Below are 17195 nucleotides of genomic sequence, written 5' to 3'. Positions count from 1 at the left end.
AACTTTAAATTTAAGGTAAATACACCTCTAATTGCTCTAATTGCTTTTTGTTGTTATTGTTGTTAATGCAGTTACCGGGGATTGAACCCAGAATTTCATGCATGCTAAGCACACACTCTACCACTGAGCTATACTCCCTCCCCTTCTGATTGCTTTTTTATGGTATTGTTTCAGGAAAATATGACTTAGAATAAACCTATTTCCCAATCTGTTTTTTCCAAACCATCAGTGCTTTATGTCATACAAACTGAGGCCAGACAATGAGATTTTAAATTGATATATATTTAAAACATGCCATTGGAAGCACACAGACATATCTCGACAGATGTTCATATAGATCTAGATTTATATTCAAAAGCAACAGTGATGTGCCTGGAAGCCTTTGGAGATATTCTTTAATCCACTTTCACCACACTATAGATTTTAGTAATAAAAAAGAAGCAGGAAAAAAATCCAACTGTCCCTGCAACAAAAGGAAAAAGATCTTTGTTAACCAGACATTATAGAAAATCAAAGTAGCTTTCTCAAAAACACAAAGCATGTCAGTTTTGAGGTGGACTACTGATTCTCTAAATCTCAAGACTTTATCTTGAGTGAAATATCAAGTGAAAGTCGCCAGGCTCTCTCCTGGAGCAAAGAAGATGAGCAGAGGGCTGGAGGCGGTCACCTGCAAAAGGGTGTGAGATCCACCTGGCTGAACGCTGCAGGTCTCCAGTCAAAGCAAAATAATAAAAATGAGTAGCTTAAGTTCTCTATTTCAAAAAGGATACAGAAAGGTCCAAGGCTACTTTCTAACAGAATAAACTTTGTATAATTTGCTTCAATTTAGAAAATGTAAATAACCCTCATCATTTTACATAGCAAAAGTGGGAATAAGCTATTTACTTACATACTCAGAGCATATATTAGTTTTCTAAATCAAAGTTGTATATTATTAAACTTGAGAAACATCCCATCTTTGGGGAATTATCCTAAAGAAATGATCCCATAGAAGAAAAAAATTACCTGCAAAAAGGTGTTCATAATACTGATTTATAATATTGAAAAATTACAAACAAGCCAAATGCCCCCAAATAAGGTGGCTCGCTAAACGATTGATGGACTAAGTGCTCAGTGAAATAAGATAGGAATCAAAAGTGACAACTATAAAGACCAAAATAAAGCAGCATTTAGCGATCTTTATAAACTGGTGTTAGGTGAAAAAAGCCAGCCAGCACTTAAACAACTCTCAGGCACCACACCAATGTGAACATTGCATAGGCTTAAACCCGTGGACAGGAGCAGAGCATGAACAGAAGATACCGTTAAGTTTCAGGGTGACATAATTACAGACAAAATTGTTTAACATAGAATTGCACTGATGTTCATACTATAAAAACAATTTTCAGATGATATTAAGGTTCAATGACCTAATTGAAGAAAACTCTAATAAAACTTCCAAATCCTATAGTCTAAATGGGGCACCCCAAGACAATTCAATCATCTAGGAAAACATCTTACTTAATAACAAGGTCACAGAAAGCTTTAGGCAAGGTTTGTTACCTTTTTCTCTGCCAATTTCTAAACTTAGAATAACTTGCCATCCTATACATCAGCACGTTACTTTCCTCCCAGCCTTCAACACTCCTTGTCAAGAGGCAGTACAGCATAGTGATTAAGACCATGGGCTCTGGAGGGCTCTGCTTACTTGTTGATCTCGGCCAAGTGACAGTCTTGCCAAGCCTCAGTGTTCTCAGCTGAAAAATGGGGATGATAATACCTATTTCTACATTAGGCTTCCGTTTTTCAATCCAACAACTTCAAAGGTTCAGGAGACGACAGGTCTGTAGCTAACACATGTCTCTGAATCTAAAACATTCCTGATTTCAATGTGCTGCATATTATTCCCATAAATTAGTAAAATGTTTATAAATTTTCCTTACTGATGCTCTGCTTAAAATACCAAGTTTTCTCCTGCTCGAAACACAAAAATCCATCCACCCTCCCATTGTTCTGATAGTTAGCTGAGCTAAAGAATCTGCACTTTGGTGTCAGGCAGACACAGCTATATGATGTAGAGCAAGCTACCTCTCTCTATTCCTCAAAAGTGAAAAGGAATTACACCCCTTCCCAACTAACAGGCTTGACCTGAGAAAGAAAGAAGGTACATTAGGGTGCCTGTCAGAGGAGGCACTCAGGAAGCGATAGCTATCATTGAAGTTCTGATCTGGGGCTTCAAAAATAGGTTCACATGGGATTTCTTTGACTAGTGTAGTGGTCTCCTCAAAAGTGCCTGTACGCCGGAATCACCTGGGGAGATTTAACAACTGCTATTGCCTGGTCACAACCGCAGCGATCCTGATTTAATTGATCTGGGATGCAGCCTGAGCATCAGGACTTTTTAAATCTCCGCAGGCCCTGCTAACATGCAAGGAGGGTTTAGAATCTCTGGGCTATCCTGTCTTCCCTCCTTCCCTCCTTTCCTCCTTTCTTCCTTTTTTATATGTAAACAAACATAATTAAGTAGGATGAGAGGGATGGGGGTTGGGGAGCATGCTCTTCTAAAGGCCATTGAACCACACAAGTTACAAGCAACTTAGCAGGAGAGGGTATAGCTCAGTGGTAGAGCATGTGCTCAATCCCCAGTACCTTCGTTAAATAAATAAATAAACCTAATTACCTTCCTGGACAAAAAAATAAAATAAAAAATTTAAATAAATAAGTAAACTTAATTACCTGCCCCGCCCCTGAAAAAAAAAAGCAACTTAAAGGATCTGGAGAAATTATTTTTTTTTCTACAGCTCAATTGCTGGTACTACAACTCGAGGGTAGAAAAAGGGAGATGGGACAAAAAGGGAGAAAATTATTACTTTGATATCTTTGCCTATACCTCGGGACAGAGAAAGGACAAAACTAACACTAGAAATGTCCTAGTTTCTTTCTAAACTTCATAATCTTTTTTCATTAGGCTAGGTGATACATAACAAAAAGACAATCCAACCACAGGATCTTGAGTGAGGCAGTTCAAGACGCGAAGAGAAGCCTGTCTTTCTCCCGTCCTTTCCCTAATTACAATTCTATAACGAAAAGAATCCACAGGCTGATCCTAGGACTGGCATCCAATGCTATACGTTTCTTCTAGGGGTTTCCCAAAATAGTTGTGCACACTTGAAAAAGAAGAAGAAACTAGCTAAATAAAACATTTTGAAAGTCAATCACATTCTCTTCAATATAAACAAAACTTTAAATAGTTTCCACAGCCACCATGGGGCCGAAATGTTAATATACATTCATTCAAGAATTTGCAGCCATAAGTAAGAAATGCAGAAAAGATTTGCCTAAAATTGAAGTTAAACCCATTGCACGGAGGAATGAAGAGAAAGCCTGTTTGGAGGAAAGGGTCTTGGGGGACCTTGACTCCCTTCAGCCTCATCTGATTCAGTCTTCAATAAGCACTTTCTCCAGGCCTGGCATTTGCCAGGTAATAGAAAGGATAGAAAAGGGGTTCTTGTGGGGAACAATCTCAGTTGGTAGCTATACAGCATATCACTACCTATACAGATGCCACGAAGACTTGGAAAGGACCCTTCACCCCTAACTCTTTCACATTCACATCTTGTCAGTCACCAAGACCAGCAAATTCCAACTACTTAATAACTTCTGAATCCATCCCCTCCATCCGTCCGTCCATCTCCATAGCCACTGGGTCTCAAGTCACACTCTCTTCATCTCTCATCTACAAAACTGTCTCCTGGCTTGTCTCTCTACCTCCAGTCTCCCTTTAGTCTCCCTCTCAAATCCATTCTCCACTCTGTCAGAGTGACTGTGATATTTCTAAAACACAAATTTGATCGCCATGCCCCTACTTACAAACCTTTAATAGCTCCCCAGAGCAAAAGTACTTAAACTCTGGAGCATATCAGAAACCTTTTAAGCTGTTAAAAATACAGATCAGCAAGGATTCGGACTCGGGGGCTTTGGGGTATACAGGCCTCGGACCTCAAATTTATTGCTTTTTATTGGTCTTAAATAATTTCCACAAGTAAACGTGAGGCACACCCAAGTTTGAAAATGACAACTTAATATGAGAAAAATTCTAGCTCCTCAGTGAAGCACACAAGGCCCCTGGCCGACTTCTTTAGGCCTTGTTCCTACCACGCGATGGCTTAAAATGCAAACCCCAGCAACCTCAAATTACCTACAGGTTCCCACATGCCATGACTTGCTCAGCTTGTCAAATCTGCCAAGACTCAGCCCTACACTTTCTCTAGGAAAGTCTCTTTGACCTCTTGGCCCCCGCCCCCTCCATGCTTTCGCAAAACCTTCTGTGCTTTCACAAAACCCCGGGTTCAGCACGATTAGGATCTTTATCGTGATACATGGAAATGCTTAGAGGTCTCCTCTCTCCAGACTATAGCCTTGAGTCTGGGGCTGAAGTCTTACTCCATTTTGGAACCCCAGTGCTCAGCACAGTGCTGGGGACACTACAGGTGGACAACAAATGTTTGTTAACCTGAACTGTTTAAATTAACTGCTTAGCAATGTAAGCTCCACGGGGACAGAGATTTTTATCCCTTTGTGTAAAGTTCTGTTCACTGCCAAAGCCGCAGCCTCTAGGGCAGTGCATGATATCCCAGAGGTGTTCAATATACACTTCTTGAATGAATGGCAGGAATTTGGAGAGGGCATCATACAGAAGATGCTATTAAGCTGGATTCAGAGGCATTTGAGGAGGGGAGACAGCTATTCCAGACAGAGGGGAAAGTACCCATAAAGGCCTGAAACAATTAAAATCCTGGCGGTTTTAAGGAATGGTGAAAACCATGGCAGAGGGGCTGGAACATTAAGGGTCAGTGATCAGAAAATTAAGGGAACATTAAAGAGAGCATATAGGGGAAAAGACTGGAAAAGTGGGTGGGGGTCAGATAATGGGTGCTAAGTTAAGAACTTTGGATTTGATCACATAGGCAACTGGGAGCCAGTGAAGATACATAAGTGAGAGAGTGAGATGAACAAATTTGTTCATGACCAAGATGACAACGATGATGATAATGGTAATAATGATAATAGCTGAATACTATTCATATAATATATATTAATATACTATGAATATATGAATAACATATATTATATATTATATATACTCATATAACAGCTGAGTAATGATAATAGCTAAATACTTATACACCTGGCTCTGGGTTAAGTGTTTCACGTGTGCGATCACTCTGAGGTAGGTGCTATTATCTTCTGTAAGGAAACAGAGACTCAGACAGGTAAAGCGACTTGCCTTATGACACACAGCCAATAAACAGTACAATCGGGACTCAAAGCTAATTCTGTCCTGACTGTTCTAGGGCGGAGATATCAATACAGGCTGAGATGACCAGGAACTACTTTGTACAGAAATACCTCAAAGAAAAAGCAGAAGTCAGACAGAAGCAGCTTCAGGGTAGGGGTACGAAATCAACCCAGGTATGAGATGCTGGAAAATGCACCAAACAAGAATGCCAGGGAATAGCGGTTGGGGAGGGTACAGATCACTGGTAGAGCACATGCTTAGCATGCACGAGGTCCTGGGTTCAATCCCCAGTGCCTCCATTAAAAAAAAAAAAACAAGAATGCCAGAGAGTGCAGCTTTTGCTTACCTCTGGGGAAAAGGAATACTTCCCTTCCTTTGAAATGTTTTAGTGTGGTGCTCAAAATTAGAAGAATGCTGGCTACCACAGGGCCCAGAGCTAAAGTAGGTCTCTAGCTACTTGCACTGGGAAAAACGGTAAGACCCAGAGGTTTTCAGCATCCCTGAGAATAGAGAACACTCTGTCCTGTTCATTCCTATAGCACCTGGCACTCTGGTCCATAAATATAAGCTGAAATCCAAATAAGCTGAAATTAAAGAGGTAATGAAATTATCCCAGAGATTACACTGGCCTTGACTCCCTCTATCTTAGAATAATGTGGAAAAACTGGAAGGAAGTGCTTCCATTTTTCTTATTTATTTTTATTTGGGGGGGTAATTAGGTTTATTTAGTTATTATTTTTAGTGGCAGTACCAGGAATTGAACCCAGGACCTTGTGCATGCTAAGCTCTCACTCTACCACTGAGCTATACCCTCCTCCCCTCTATTTTTTTAGAGAATTTTTAATTTTTATTTTATTATTTTTTGGGGGTGTAGCTAGGTTTGCTCATTTATTTTTGGAGGAGTTACTGGGGATTGAACCCAGGACCTTGGGTATGCTAAGCCATTCACTCTACCACTTGAGTTATACCCCCTCCTCCCCTCTATTTTTTTAAAGAAGGGTTGGAAGTGTTGAAAGGGCATGGGAAAGACTTGAGACTGTCTGTTTTCACCATATATTCCTGGAGGCAATATTTTATTGCTTTTCTGCACCTGTCTTAGTTTTCCCAGTTAAGGGCAGTCCCCCTGATCAAATAAAGGACCACAAAGCAGATTCCACAAGCATCCTTTGGTTGTTGGATTGGCCCCAGCTCAAAGAAAGTACCTCTTTCTTGAGGAAGATGTAGAGACTTGTATTTAAGAGAATGAACAGTGGAATCAGACCAACCTAGGTTTGAATGAATTATAGCTCTAACACTTACTAGTTGAGAGATCTTAAACATTATTCTGGGCCTCAGTTTCTCCATGCATGCAGTGGGAGTAATATGACCTATACTCATGATAATTAGATAATTAGGTCAAAATTCAGTGAGATAAATATGTGCAAATAGTTGATACACAGTCAACTCAATAAAAGACAAAGGGGATAAAGGAGATGGGAAGGGATAAATTGGGAGTTTGCGATTTGCAGATACTAACTACTATATATAAAATAGATAAACAACAAGTTTGTTCTGTATAGCACAGGGAACTATATTCAACATCTTGTAGTAACCTATAATGAAAAGGAATATATGTATGTATATGTATGACTGAAACATTATGCTGTACACCATAAATTGACACAGCATTGTAAACTGTATATGCCAATAAAAAAGAATGCAAACTAAAAACAAAAAAGACAAATGGTATTCTATCTTATGTTTCCATATTCCCTATAGCACATTGTCAAGCCCATAAAAGAAGCTTAGTAAATATTTGTTAGTTGGTTAACAACTAGCATTAATAAATCTTTATCCCTTTTTTATCTTTTGGCCTTTAGAATTGAAATTTTTAATAAGGCAGAGACAACTTGGTATAGTAAAACACAAAAGGCCCACTATAGCTAACATTTGTGTGTTAAGATAATTGGACTTTTCCTTCAGTATAGTATATTTCATCTCATACTGTGTGAGAACATGGATTCTTCACTTTAATTTAGCGATAAAATATTATGCAGTAGCCACTCTCAAAACATATTGAACTTCATTTGCTTCTTTTAATGAATAAAAATACATTCAAAGCACAGACACTTAGGGAGAGACCCACAGGAAAAGCACTCCGCACTTGGCTGATACTTCTTCTGGGTCTTAAAAGCTCTTTGTATCACACTGGCTTCAATCACTGCACAGTCACTGGTGACTCAGAGTCTCAGATTCTAAACATGTTTTCCTGAGATGATCAAAACTGTATTTTGCAAGTAGCACTAACTCTCAAGTAAAAGTGACGTTCAAAAATAGTTCAAAACCGACTATACTTCAATAAATAAATAAATATAAACATAAAGTCAAAAACAAAGGGAAAAAATGTTCACTCTAGACCAGGTTTCTTAACAGCAGCAGTATTAATATTTTGGGCCAGATGATTCTTTGTTGTTGAAGGTTATTCTGTGCTTTGTAGGATATTTAGCAGCATTCCTGGCCTCTATCCAGTAGATGTCATTACCATCCTCCCAGTCATGACAATCAAAAATGTCTCCAGATATTACTAAATGTCCTATAAGGGATAAATTCATCCGTGGTTGAGAACTACTGCTCTGGAATACTAGTCTGTGCCTAAGTGCAAACATTTACATTGCTTGCTTAATATATAAATCCTCATGTAAAATATTTAATTTACTACCCAATGGCAATTTCAGCCAGTATGTATATTAAATCATAAAGTCCATTGTTATAATACAATATAGCATTTTAGACTTTAAGAGAAGGAATCCTAAGTGTTAGATCTTAGCTGGTTATTGTGATCTCACAACCATTGCATCAAACTAGAAATACATTATTTCAATTAACCTTCTTAAGACTTTGACTCATTTGTTGATCTCTAAAACAAAACTTCACGCAAATAAAAAATCACTAACTATCCTCCAATCAAGATCAAGCATCCGTAAGTTTGCCAACCATGAGCATCCATTAGAGAGCTGAGTAAAGCGATCAAATTAGAAGAGATCATAGGCTACTTGGTCATGCACAGACTTAGTTTCTTTCATAGCTGGTTTCTTAACAGCTGGTTAGGATTTGGGGCAAGTCACCAACTTTAACTGAAATGTATCTTGGTCTCTGTAATACAAGGTTTCCCTCTTGGTACCCTTTGAGGACATTATTGGTAGATCGTGGCTTATTCTTCCTCTCCCTGTTCCTGGAGCCCCATTTCAAAATGTTATTTATACATCTGTTAGTGTGTTACCAACTGAAAATTGGGTAGAGGAACACCAGCCATGATGCACATCACTTCCTTTGGCATAAAAAATAAGAGGAAGAAAACAATGGGGTGCCATTTTAGACATACTGTGTTAACAAGGGACAAAACCACTTTTTAGAGGTTGGGGGTTTGTTGTTTCTTTAAAAATAATCCTCAATGCCAGTCAAGGCTGTAGGGAAACTGATACACTCTGCTGATGGCAGAAAAGCATAGAGAGCCATAAAGATAATTATGCTTTTTGATACTGTCACACCATTTCACAGACTATCCTAAAGAAATAACCCAAAATAGGTGGAGGAAGTTCAATAGTGAAGAACCAGTTAAGTGAAGTAATCTACTCTATAGATTAAGCAGGTATAAAAATGACGACGCTAAAGGATATGTAGCAACATACTCAATATTGAAAGGTGACAGCTGTGAAGTCTTATGCTTTCGTTGTCATGCCATGGATGAATTCAATTATCAAAGAGAAATATGGTGACCACAAGGAAGAGCTTTGGATGAACGCGTCATTATTCTCCTCAGCATTTTTTACATGAGTGGATATTGCTAATTTCAAAGTTGTCATTTAAAAAAATTACTCTCAGAAACATTTGTCTACAGTAAGAAAGAGTAGTCAGCAATTAATAACTATACTTTTGTGTACATCTATATTCACAAGACTAATTATTTAATTAAGGATGTCTTCCTCAAAAGTGTAACACCAGGAACAGAGGCAATAAGCCTCGTTTCCTGCTGAGAACCTCAAAACATAATGATGAAACATAAAGAGATGCCATTTAAGAGTCTTCCCCAGAGAGGGCTTCTTAAAAAACAGTCATAGAAAACAGATGTCAAAAGCACACTTCATGATTTTACTAATTTTTTCCTGATATGAACAACAACCAGAATTTATTTCAGAGGTTTCCCATACTCATTATTTAATTTAAAAACAGATATGAAGCTCTCTCTTCCTCTCTCTGCCCATATGAAAAATAATTTGCTGTGATATAAGATGGTGATATAGGAAGATCCTGAACTCACCTTCTCCCATAGGCACACCAAATTGACAGCTAAATGTGGGAGAAATTCCTCTGAAAAAAACCTGGCAGAGAACCCCTTCACATGGGGCAAATGAGAGGGAAACCACATCGAAGTGAGTAGGAAAGACTGAGACACAATTTCACTACAAACTCCAAACCCGGCATGGTGATGCACAGTCAGGAGGGAACCCAAAGCCTGGGGCTTCTTCCTGAGGAGCAAAGGGTTGGCACCCTGTATTGGACACCCCAACTTTTAAGACCGGAACCTGACAGATGAGTCCCTGAAACATCTGGTTTTGAAAACTAGGGCTCACACCCAAGAGACTCAAAGGGCCGGGGCAAACTGAGATTTAGCTCTTAAAGGGCCCCCACATAGACTCACCCACCCCAGCTCACAGCACAGAAGCAGCCCTTTGAAAGACTCCCAGACTTGATGTCAAAAAGATTCCTTTGATTGAATAAACAAATAGGACCTAATCAAACTTAAAAACTTTTGCACAGCAAAGGAAACCATTGACAAAACAAAAGGACAACCTACTGAATGGGAGAAGATATTTGAAAATCATATGACTAATAATAGATTAATATCCAACATATATAAACAGCTCATACAACTCAACATCAAAAAAAAAACAACTCGATTAAAAAATGGGCAGAAGAACTGAATAGACATTCTTCCGAAGAAGAAATGCAAATGACCAACAGCACATGAAAAGATGCTCAGTATCACTAATCATCAGGGGAATGCAAATGCAAATCAAAACCACAATGAGATATCGCCTCACATCTGTGAGAATCGTTATTATTAAAAAGAACACAAATAACAAATGTTGGTAAGGATGTGGACAAAAAGGAACCTTCGTATGCTGTTGATGGGAATGTAAATTGGTGCAACCACTGTGGAAAACAGTATGGAAGTTTCTCAAAAAACTAAAAGTAGCACTACTATATGACCCAGCAGTTCCACTCCTGGGTTTATATCTGAAGGAAATAAAAACACTAATTCAAGATATATGCACTCCTATTTTCATAGCAATGTCATTTACCGTAGCCAAGGGATGGAAGCAATAGATAAATGGATAAAGAAGATGTGGTTTGTTTATTTATTTATAATTTTAAATGTTTTATATATATATATATAATTAGCCATAAAAAAGAATGAAATCTTGCTATTCGGGACAACATGGATGGACCTAGAAGGAATTATGCTAAATGAAATAAGTTAAAGAAAGACAAATACTGTATGATTTCACTTACATGTGGAATCTAAAAAACGGCAATTGAACAAACATAACAAAATAGAAACAGCATCATAGTTACAAAGAACAAACAGGTGGCTGCCAGAGAGGAGGGGGAATGCAGGACCAGTGAAATAGGTGAAGGAGATTAAGAGATACGAAATTCCAGTTAAAAAATAAATAAGTCATGGGATGAAATGTACAGTGTGGGAATACAGTCAGTAATTATGCAATATCTTTGTATGGTGACAGATGGCAACTAGACTTATCATAGTGATTATTTTGAAGTAGACAGAAATACTGAATCACTATGTTGTGTACTAACATAGTGTTGTAGATCAATTATACTTCAAAAACAAACCAACAAACTCTTAGAAAAAGAGATCAGATTTGTAGTTACCAGATGTGGGGGGGGTGAGGGAGGAGGAATTGGATGAAAATGTTCAAAAGGTACAAACTAGAGAAATAAGTACTAGGGATATAATGTACAGAATGATAAAAATAATGAACACTGCTGTACGTTATATATGAAAGTTGTTGAGAGTAAATCCTAAGAGTTCTCAGCACAAGAAAAAAAATTTTTCTATTTCTTTAATTTTGTATCTATATGAGGTGATGGATGTTCACTAAACTTACTGTGGTCATCATTTCATGATGTATGTAAGTCAAATCATTATGCCGTCCACCTTAAACTTATACAGAGCTGCATGTCAATTATGTCTCAATAAAAAACTCAATAAAAGTGGAAGGGAAAACAGTATACACCCTTCACAGAGCTCTTAGGGCTGTGAAGACAGATATAAGCAAATAGGTACATGAAAAAGTCTAACATCACTAATCATCAGGGAAATGCAAATCAAAACCACAATGAGATATCACCTCATACCTGTTAGAATAGCTATTATCAGAAACACAAGAAATAAAAAGTGTTAGCAAGGATGTGGAGAAAAGGAGACCCTTGTGCACTGTTGACAGGAATATAAATTGGTGCAGCCACTGTGGGTAACAGTATGGAGATTCCTCAAAAAATTAAAACAGAACTACCATGTGATCCAGCAATTTCAGTTCTGGGTATTTACCCAAAGAAAACAAAAACACTAACTCAAAAAAATATATGTACCCCATGTTCACTGCAGCATTATTTACAATAGTCAAGATACGAAAACAACGTAAGTATACACTGATGTATGAATGGATAAAGAAAATGTCGTATATGCATATATACAATGGAATTTTATTCAGCCATAAAAAAAGAATGCAATCCTGCTTTTTGTGACAACATGGATGCGCTCTGAGGGCATTATTCTAAGTGAAATAAATCAGACAGAGAAATACAAATACCATATGCTCCCACTTGTGGGATCTCATATGTGGAATCTTTAAAAAAAATTTTTAATTTAAAAATTAAAATAAACCACCAAGCTCATAGGCACAGAGAACAGATTGGTGGTTTCCAGAGGCTGGGGAGTAAGAAGGATGTGGGCAAAATGCGTGAAGAGAGTCAAAAGTTACAAACTTCCAGTTATGAAATAAGTAATTCATGAGGATGTAATGTACAACATGGTGATATAATTAATAATACCACATTGCATATTTGAAAGTTGCTAAGAGAATAAATCTTAAAAGTTCTTATCCCTCCAAGAGGGGAGAGGACATAGCTCAGTAATAGAGCACGTGCTTAGCACATGCACAACGTCCTGGCTTCAGTCCCCAGTACCTCCATTTAAATAAGTAAATAAAAACCTAATTACCTTCCCCTATTAAAAAAAAAGTTCTCATCCCCTCTAAAAATTTTGTAACCATGTGTGATGAGAGATGTGAACTAGAGTTATTGTGGTGATCATTCTGCAGTATATACAAATATCAAATCCTTATGTTGTACACCTGAAACTAGTATCATGTACGTAAATTATACCTCAATTTAAATTTTTTAATTTCAAATAAAATCAAAATAGATATGGAAACATTATAACACCATAATGGTCTCTCCCTTCTATCATACTCTATGGATTTCAAGATGAATCATGTGCTTAGCACTATGAAGGATATAAAATAGGCATAAGATGTGGGCCCCATTCTCAAGAAGACTCCAAGTTAGCTGGGGAGACATGCTAAAAATGTTGGGAGGAAACACACCTGAACTTCGTGGTTCAGTTTAAGAGGCTTAGAAAATATGCTGAGCAGCCAGAACAGGAGCCCAAACACCAAGGTTAAGTTTACACGTTGGTAGAGTGGGATGTATGGCACTATTTAAGTTCTCTAAGAAGAAGAATGACATTAACACACTAGTCCCCTGTTTAAACCCCCTCAACTTCCCATCACTCTTAAAATAAAATCTACATTTCTTAACGTAGTTTTTAAGACCCTGGTAAGATCTGACAGTTTCATTCCTCTGTACTATCACTATTGCCACCTAGTGCCACTCCCCTTCTCTTGCCATCTGGAACTTCTCTGTGTTCTTTGAAGATGTCAAACTCCTTCCCACTTCAGGGCTTTTGAACATGCTGTCACCTCTTTTAAAACACCTGATTATCCACCTCTTCTTCAACATCATTTCTTTCACAAAGCTCATCAAACCCATAATTTCTTCTTTGTCTCCCATCCATTAGAATATAAGATCAACAAAAAAAGGAGACTTCACGTGTCTTTTTCATCACTGCATCCCCAGCAACTAGCACAGTGTCTAGCGTAGCATAAGATAGACTAATAGAAGAATAAAGAGGGAAGTTGTGATTAATTAACTGGGAAGCATGGAACGGCTATGTTAAGAATTCCTGACTGAAAAATTGTGCTGAACATTGGAATTTGTCACAACATTGTAAAATGATTATAAATCAAAATGTTAAAAAAAAAGAATTCCTGCAAAATAAGCCAAGGAGATCAGAGATTAGAGATGATAGTCAAAGAGAGAAAGCGATTAAGATGAGTCAGTCTGGGGAAAAGGAGGAGCTAAATAAATTCAACTTTCTGGGGCATGTTGAGTTGGCAGTACCAATGGGACGTGCAAATGTTGAGAGTATAACAGGAGAGAGGTTATGGTTAGAGATACAGATTTGGGAGCTGTCAGCATTGAGGACCTCAGTGAAGCTCTGGGACGAAGTAAGCTCTAAAAGGGAGAGTGTGGAAAGAAAGGACTGAAATGTTGAAGGCTGGACCTTGGATAAAGGCTAGAGTTAGGCGACAGGAAGAGGAAGGAAAACAAAAGAAGGCACGCAGCAGTAGATGAAGAATGCCAGTCATGTTGAGAGAATCGCACAGAAGAGGTGTTGTGTAGTGTTAAACTAAGAAGCCAAGGAGGATGAAGACTGGAGTAAAGGCCATTAGATTTGGCAAGAGATCACTGGGAACCTTGGAGAGCCAGCATGCAGTGGAGCGTCGCGACAGAATTGATGCAAGTGGCGGAACCAACCCGTGGGAATACATTTTTGTCAGCAAACTGACAATTCGGGATGACAGCTAACTTTTGAAAGAAGCTGCTGTAATATGATTCTCAGAAAAAGGCAGCTTGAGTCAAAGTGTTGGGTAATGAGGAAAACATAAGCCTAAAATGACTGCGCTCAATTCACCCAACTGCGCGTGAACAGAAAAGCCAGTAACTCACTGGGGGAGAAATCCAAAACAGAAGACAGGAGAGGCAGAGGCTACATATACACACAGTGGGGCGGATGAATCTCACTATCTCGAGAAAAAGAAACCAGACCCTAAAGAAGCCAGACAGAAAAGAGTACATCTCCTATGAGTCCATTGACATAGAATTCAAAAACAGGCCAAATGAATCGATGCTGTCAAAAGTCAGGATAGTGACTGCCTGTTGTGGAAGGGAAGTGGACCGAGGCCCAGCAGTGGCTGCTGCGGTGCTGATCACTTACTGTTTATGAACCGTGGTGCTGATCACCTACTGTTTATCAACGTGGGCGTTAGTAACAGGAGCGTGTCCACGTTGTGACAACTCATCAAGTTGTATGCTTATGATGTGTGCGCTTTTCTGCATGCATATTTCAGTAAAAAGTTTAAAAACCTCAAAGACAAGCATAAGAAACCTGGTTAGACTAGACTTGTGAGGCCCTCTCAGGCCTTTGGTTTTAGCTAGAACTTCTGGTGGCTGAGAGATGAGAGCAGGCCTGCACAGTCTGCCCTTTACTGCGGAGCTGAGGTCAGCAGTACACAAAAAGCACAGGAAGGAGCCACCACCCAGATGCCCCGTTTCTCAGATAATGTTTGAATCTGTCTTAAGGCTCGGATTTCCGACAAATTTCCATTGGTAGTCTTTGCACATTTGTTGAACCTGAGAGTTAAAATCAGAGAAAATATTTGAAATTTTCCAAGCTGATCTACACAAGTGATGTAACTTCAGCTAAAACCAGAACTTCAAAGTGAGGCAGGTGGAGGTGGACCGCCACTTTCCTTGTGTTGAAAGGGGCGTACAGCTCTCCAACTTCATTATTTCTCCAGCTGGATCATTTTATAGACTATCCCATTTTTTTCACCTGCTTCAAGCATTAACCTAAAGACATGTTTCCATCACATCTGAACCCAAATAACAAACCCAAAGGAGTCATCCTGAGAAGTATACCTCTTGCTCCTCACATTTAATTGCTTAAATTGACTTAATCTAATTTTACTAATTAAAAGTTATTCAAGTCGGTTAATTTTTTATGCTTGGAAGCTATTCACAGGTGATTACACATAACCCTTACTGTGTTTTGGAACACATCCCTACTATTTAAAACTCACAAGGGACAGCCTCACAGCTAAGTACATACGGTCCGTCCAGTTCCCTAGGCTTTGCAACCTTTCATCCCCAAAGCATAAAAATGAACATGATGACTTTGTTCCCTCTTCCTTCCATTGATTGTTAATTGATGCTTATTATTGTATTATGGTTATCTCCAAGTTTATTTAGAGAATCTGAAATACACAAAGTAATTCTGGGCTTACCCGTGAAAAGGAAGAAAATCAAGACCATGATCATCGAGTACCCAAAGTACAAAATAGTGCTTGCAACGTCCGCGATTTGAAGTTTGGTAATGAAGTAATAAACTGTAAACATAAAAAGATAAACAGCCATAAAACTGCTGGTAAAAAAGGCTCTCCACCATCAATGATAATCCTGCACAAACAAGTAGAAAAAACAACTTTTTAGATGAAATTCTAGCCATCCATGGACTAGCAATTATTGCAATCACAAGCAACATAAAGTAGGCTCCATAAGATTATGGATTAAAAGAAATAAAACGGGAAGTTTTATAAGAAACAATATGATATGTACCATCTGATTAACGTACATCCTGCTTGGGATGCCCTAACCATTATAAACTGTTTCCTGGGTGACCATGTGAGCCCTCAGGGATTATACTTCTCATGTCTGCATCCTCTTTCTGGAGATGCTGCCTCAGCCCTGGAAGGCTTTCAAATCAGCTTCAATTTACTGGCCAGAGTTGTGCTGGGCCTGAATCAATGCTTCAGACCAGGTGAAAAAGGTTAGTATAGAAGTTTAAACTAGACCTTTTTTTTCCCCCTTCCAGCTTTATTGAGATATAATCAACATACAGCACTATACAAGTTTAAGGTGTAGAGCATAATGATTTGATTTATATATACCATGAAATGATTATCACAAGAAATTTAATGAGCATCTATCATCTCATAGATACAAAACCAAAGAAACAGAAAAAATATTTTTTCCTTGTGATGAGAACCCGTAGGATTTACTCTCTTAACAACTTTCATATATAATGTACAGTATTAATTATATTCATCATGTTGTAAATTATATCCCTAGCACTTATTTATCTTATAACTGGAAGTTTCTGCCTTTTGATGGCCTCCAACCAATTCTCCCTCCCCCAACCCTGCCGCTGGTGGCCACAAATCTGACCTCTTTTTCTATGAGTTTGTTTGTTTGCTTAAAATAGACCTTTATGACTAATGGGATTTGTTTTAACTGGCTAAATTCAAGACCCATGGAGGCATGACTGAGGTCAATAATCAGGTTGGTCTCACCCTGCCTCATGGACCCCTTCCTGACAATAATTTTACCATAAAGGCACTGTGTTCAAGGGTCAAGGGGATAAACGGTACAGAGAAGAGTGAACATAGCAGGTCTGAGGTTGCTGTCTTTAGAAGGGTCTGCTTGCAAGGCTGACCCTCGGCTTACATCTGGGAATTTGGTATTTAGTCATTCCCTGATTGATAAGACTGGTTTGCTCTACCTAGACTGTATAAACAATGAGGTTTATGGTGAACACTTGCTTTACTTTTGGGAGTCTGGAATTTTTGTAGTTGCTAGGCAGAGGGTGCCTATGTGACTAGCTCCCAGTAAAAACCTTGGATGCTGAGTTTTTGATGGGCTTCCTTAGGCGGAAACATTGCACATATATTCC

General features: G+C 38.5%; 1 protein-coding gene across 1 annotated transcript in view; it reads right to left on the bottom strand.

Annotated features, from left to right (window-relative positions):
- Nucleotides 1-261: 261 nt before the first annotated feature.
- LOC102536235 (transmembrane 9 superfamily member 2-like) overlaps nucleotides 262-17195 on the bottom strand; it is a 73221-nt gene continuing 56287 nt past the window's right edge. The window contains 2 exon segments of the mRNA XM_072956555.1: nucleotides 262-463; nucleotides 15751-15922. Of these exon segments, the coding sequence (XP_072812656.1) occupies nucleotides 396-463; nucleotides 15751-15922 (240 nt within the window). The 3' untranslated portion in view covers nucleotides 262-395.

Source organism: Vicugna pacos, chromosome X (genome assembly GCF_048564905.1).
Source record: "Vicugna pacos chromosome X, VicPac4, whole genome shotgun sequence".
Taxonomy (NCBI): domain Eukaryota; kingdom Metazoa; phylum Chordata; class Mammalia; order Artiodactyla; family Camelidae; genus Vicugna; species Vicugna pacos.
The sequence above is the reverse complement of the archived record's forward strand: the minus strand, read 5'-3'. Positions and strand labels throughout refer to the sequence as shown.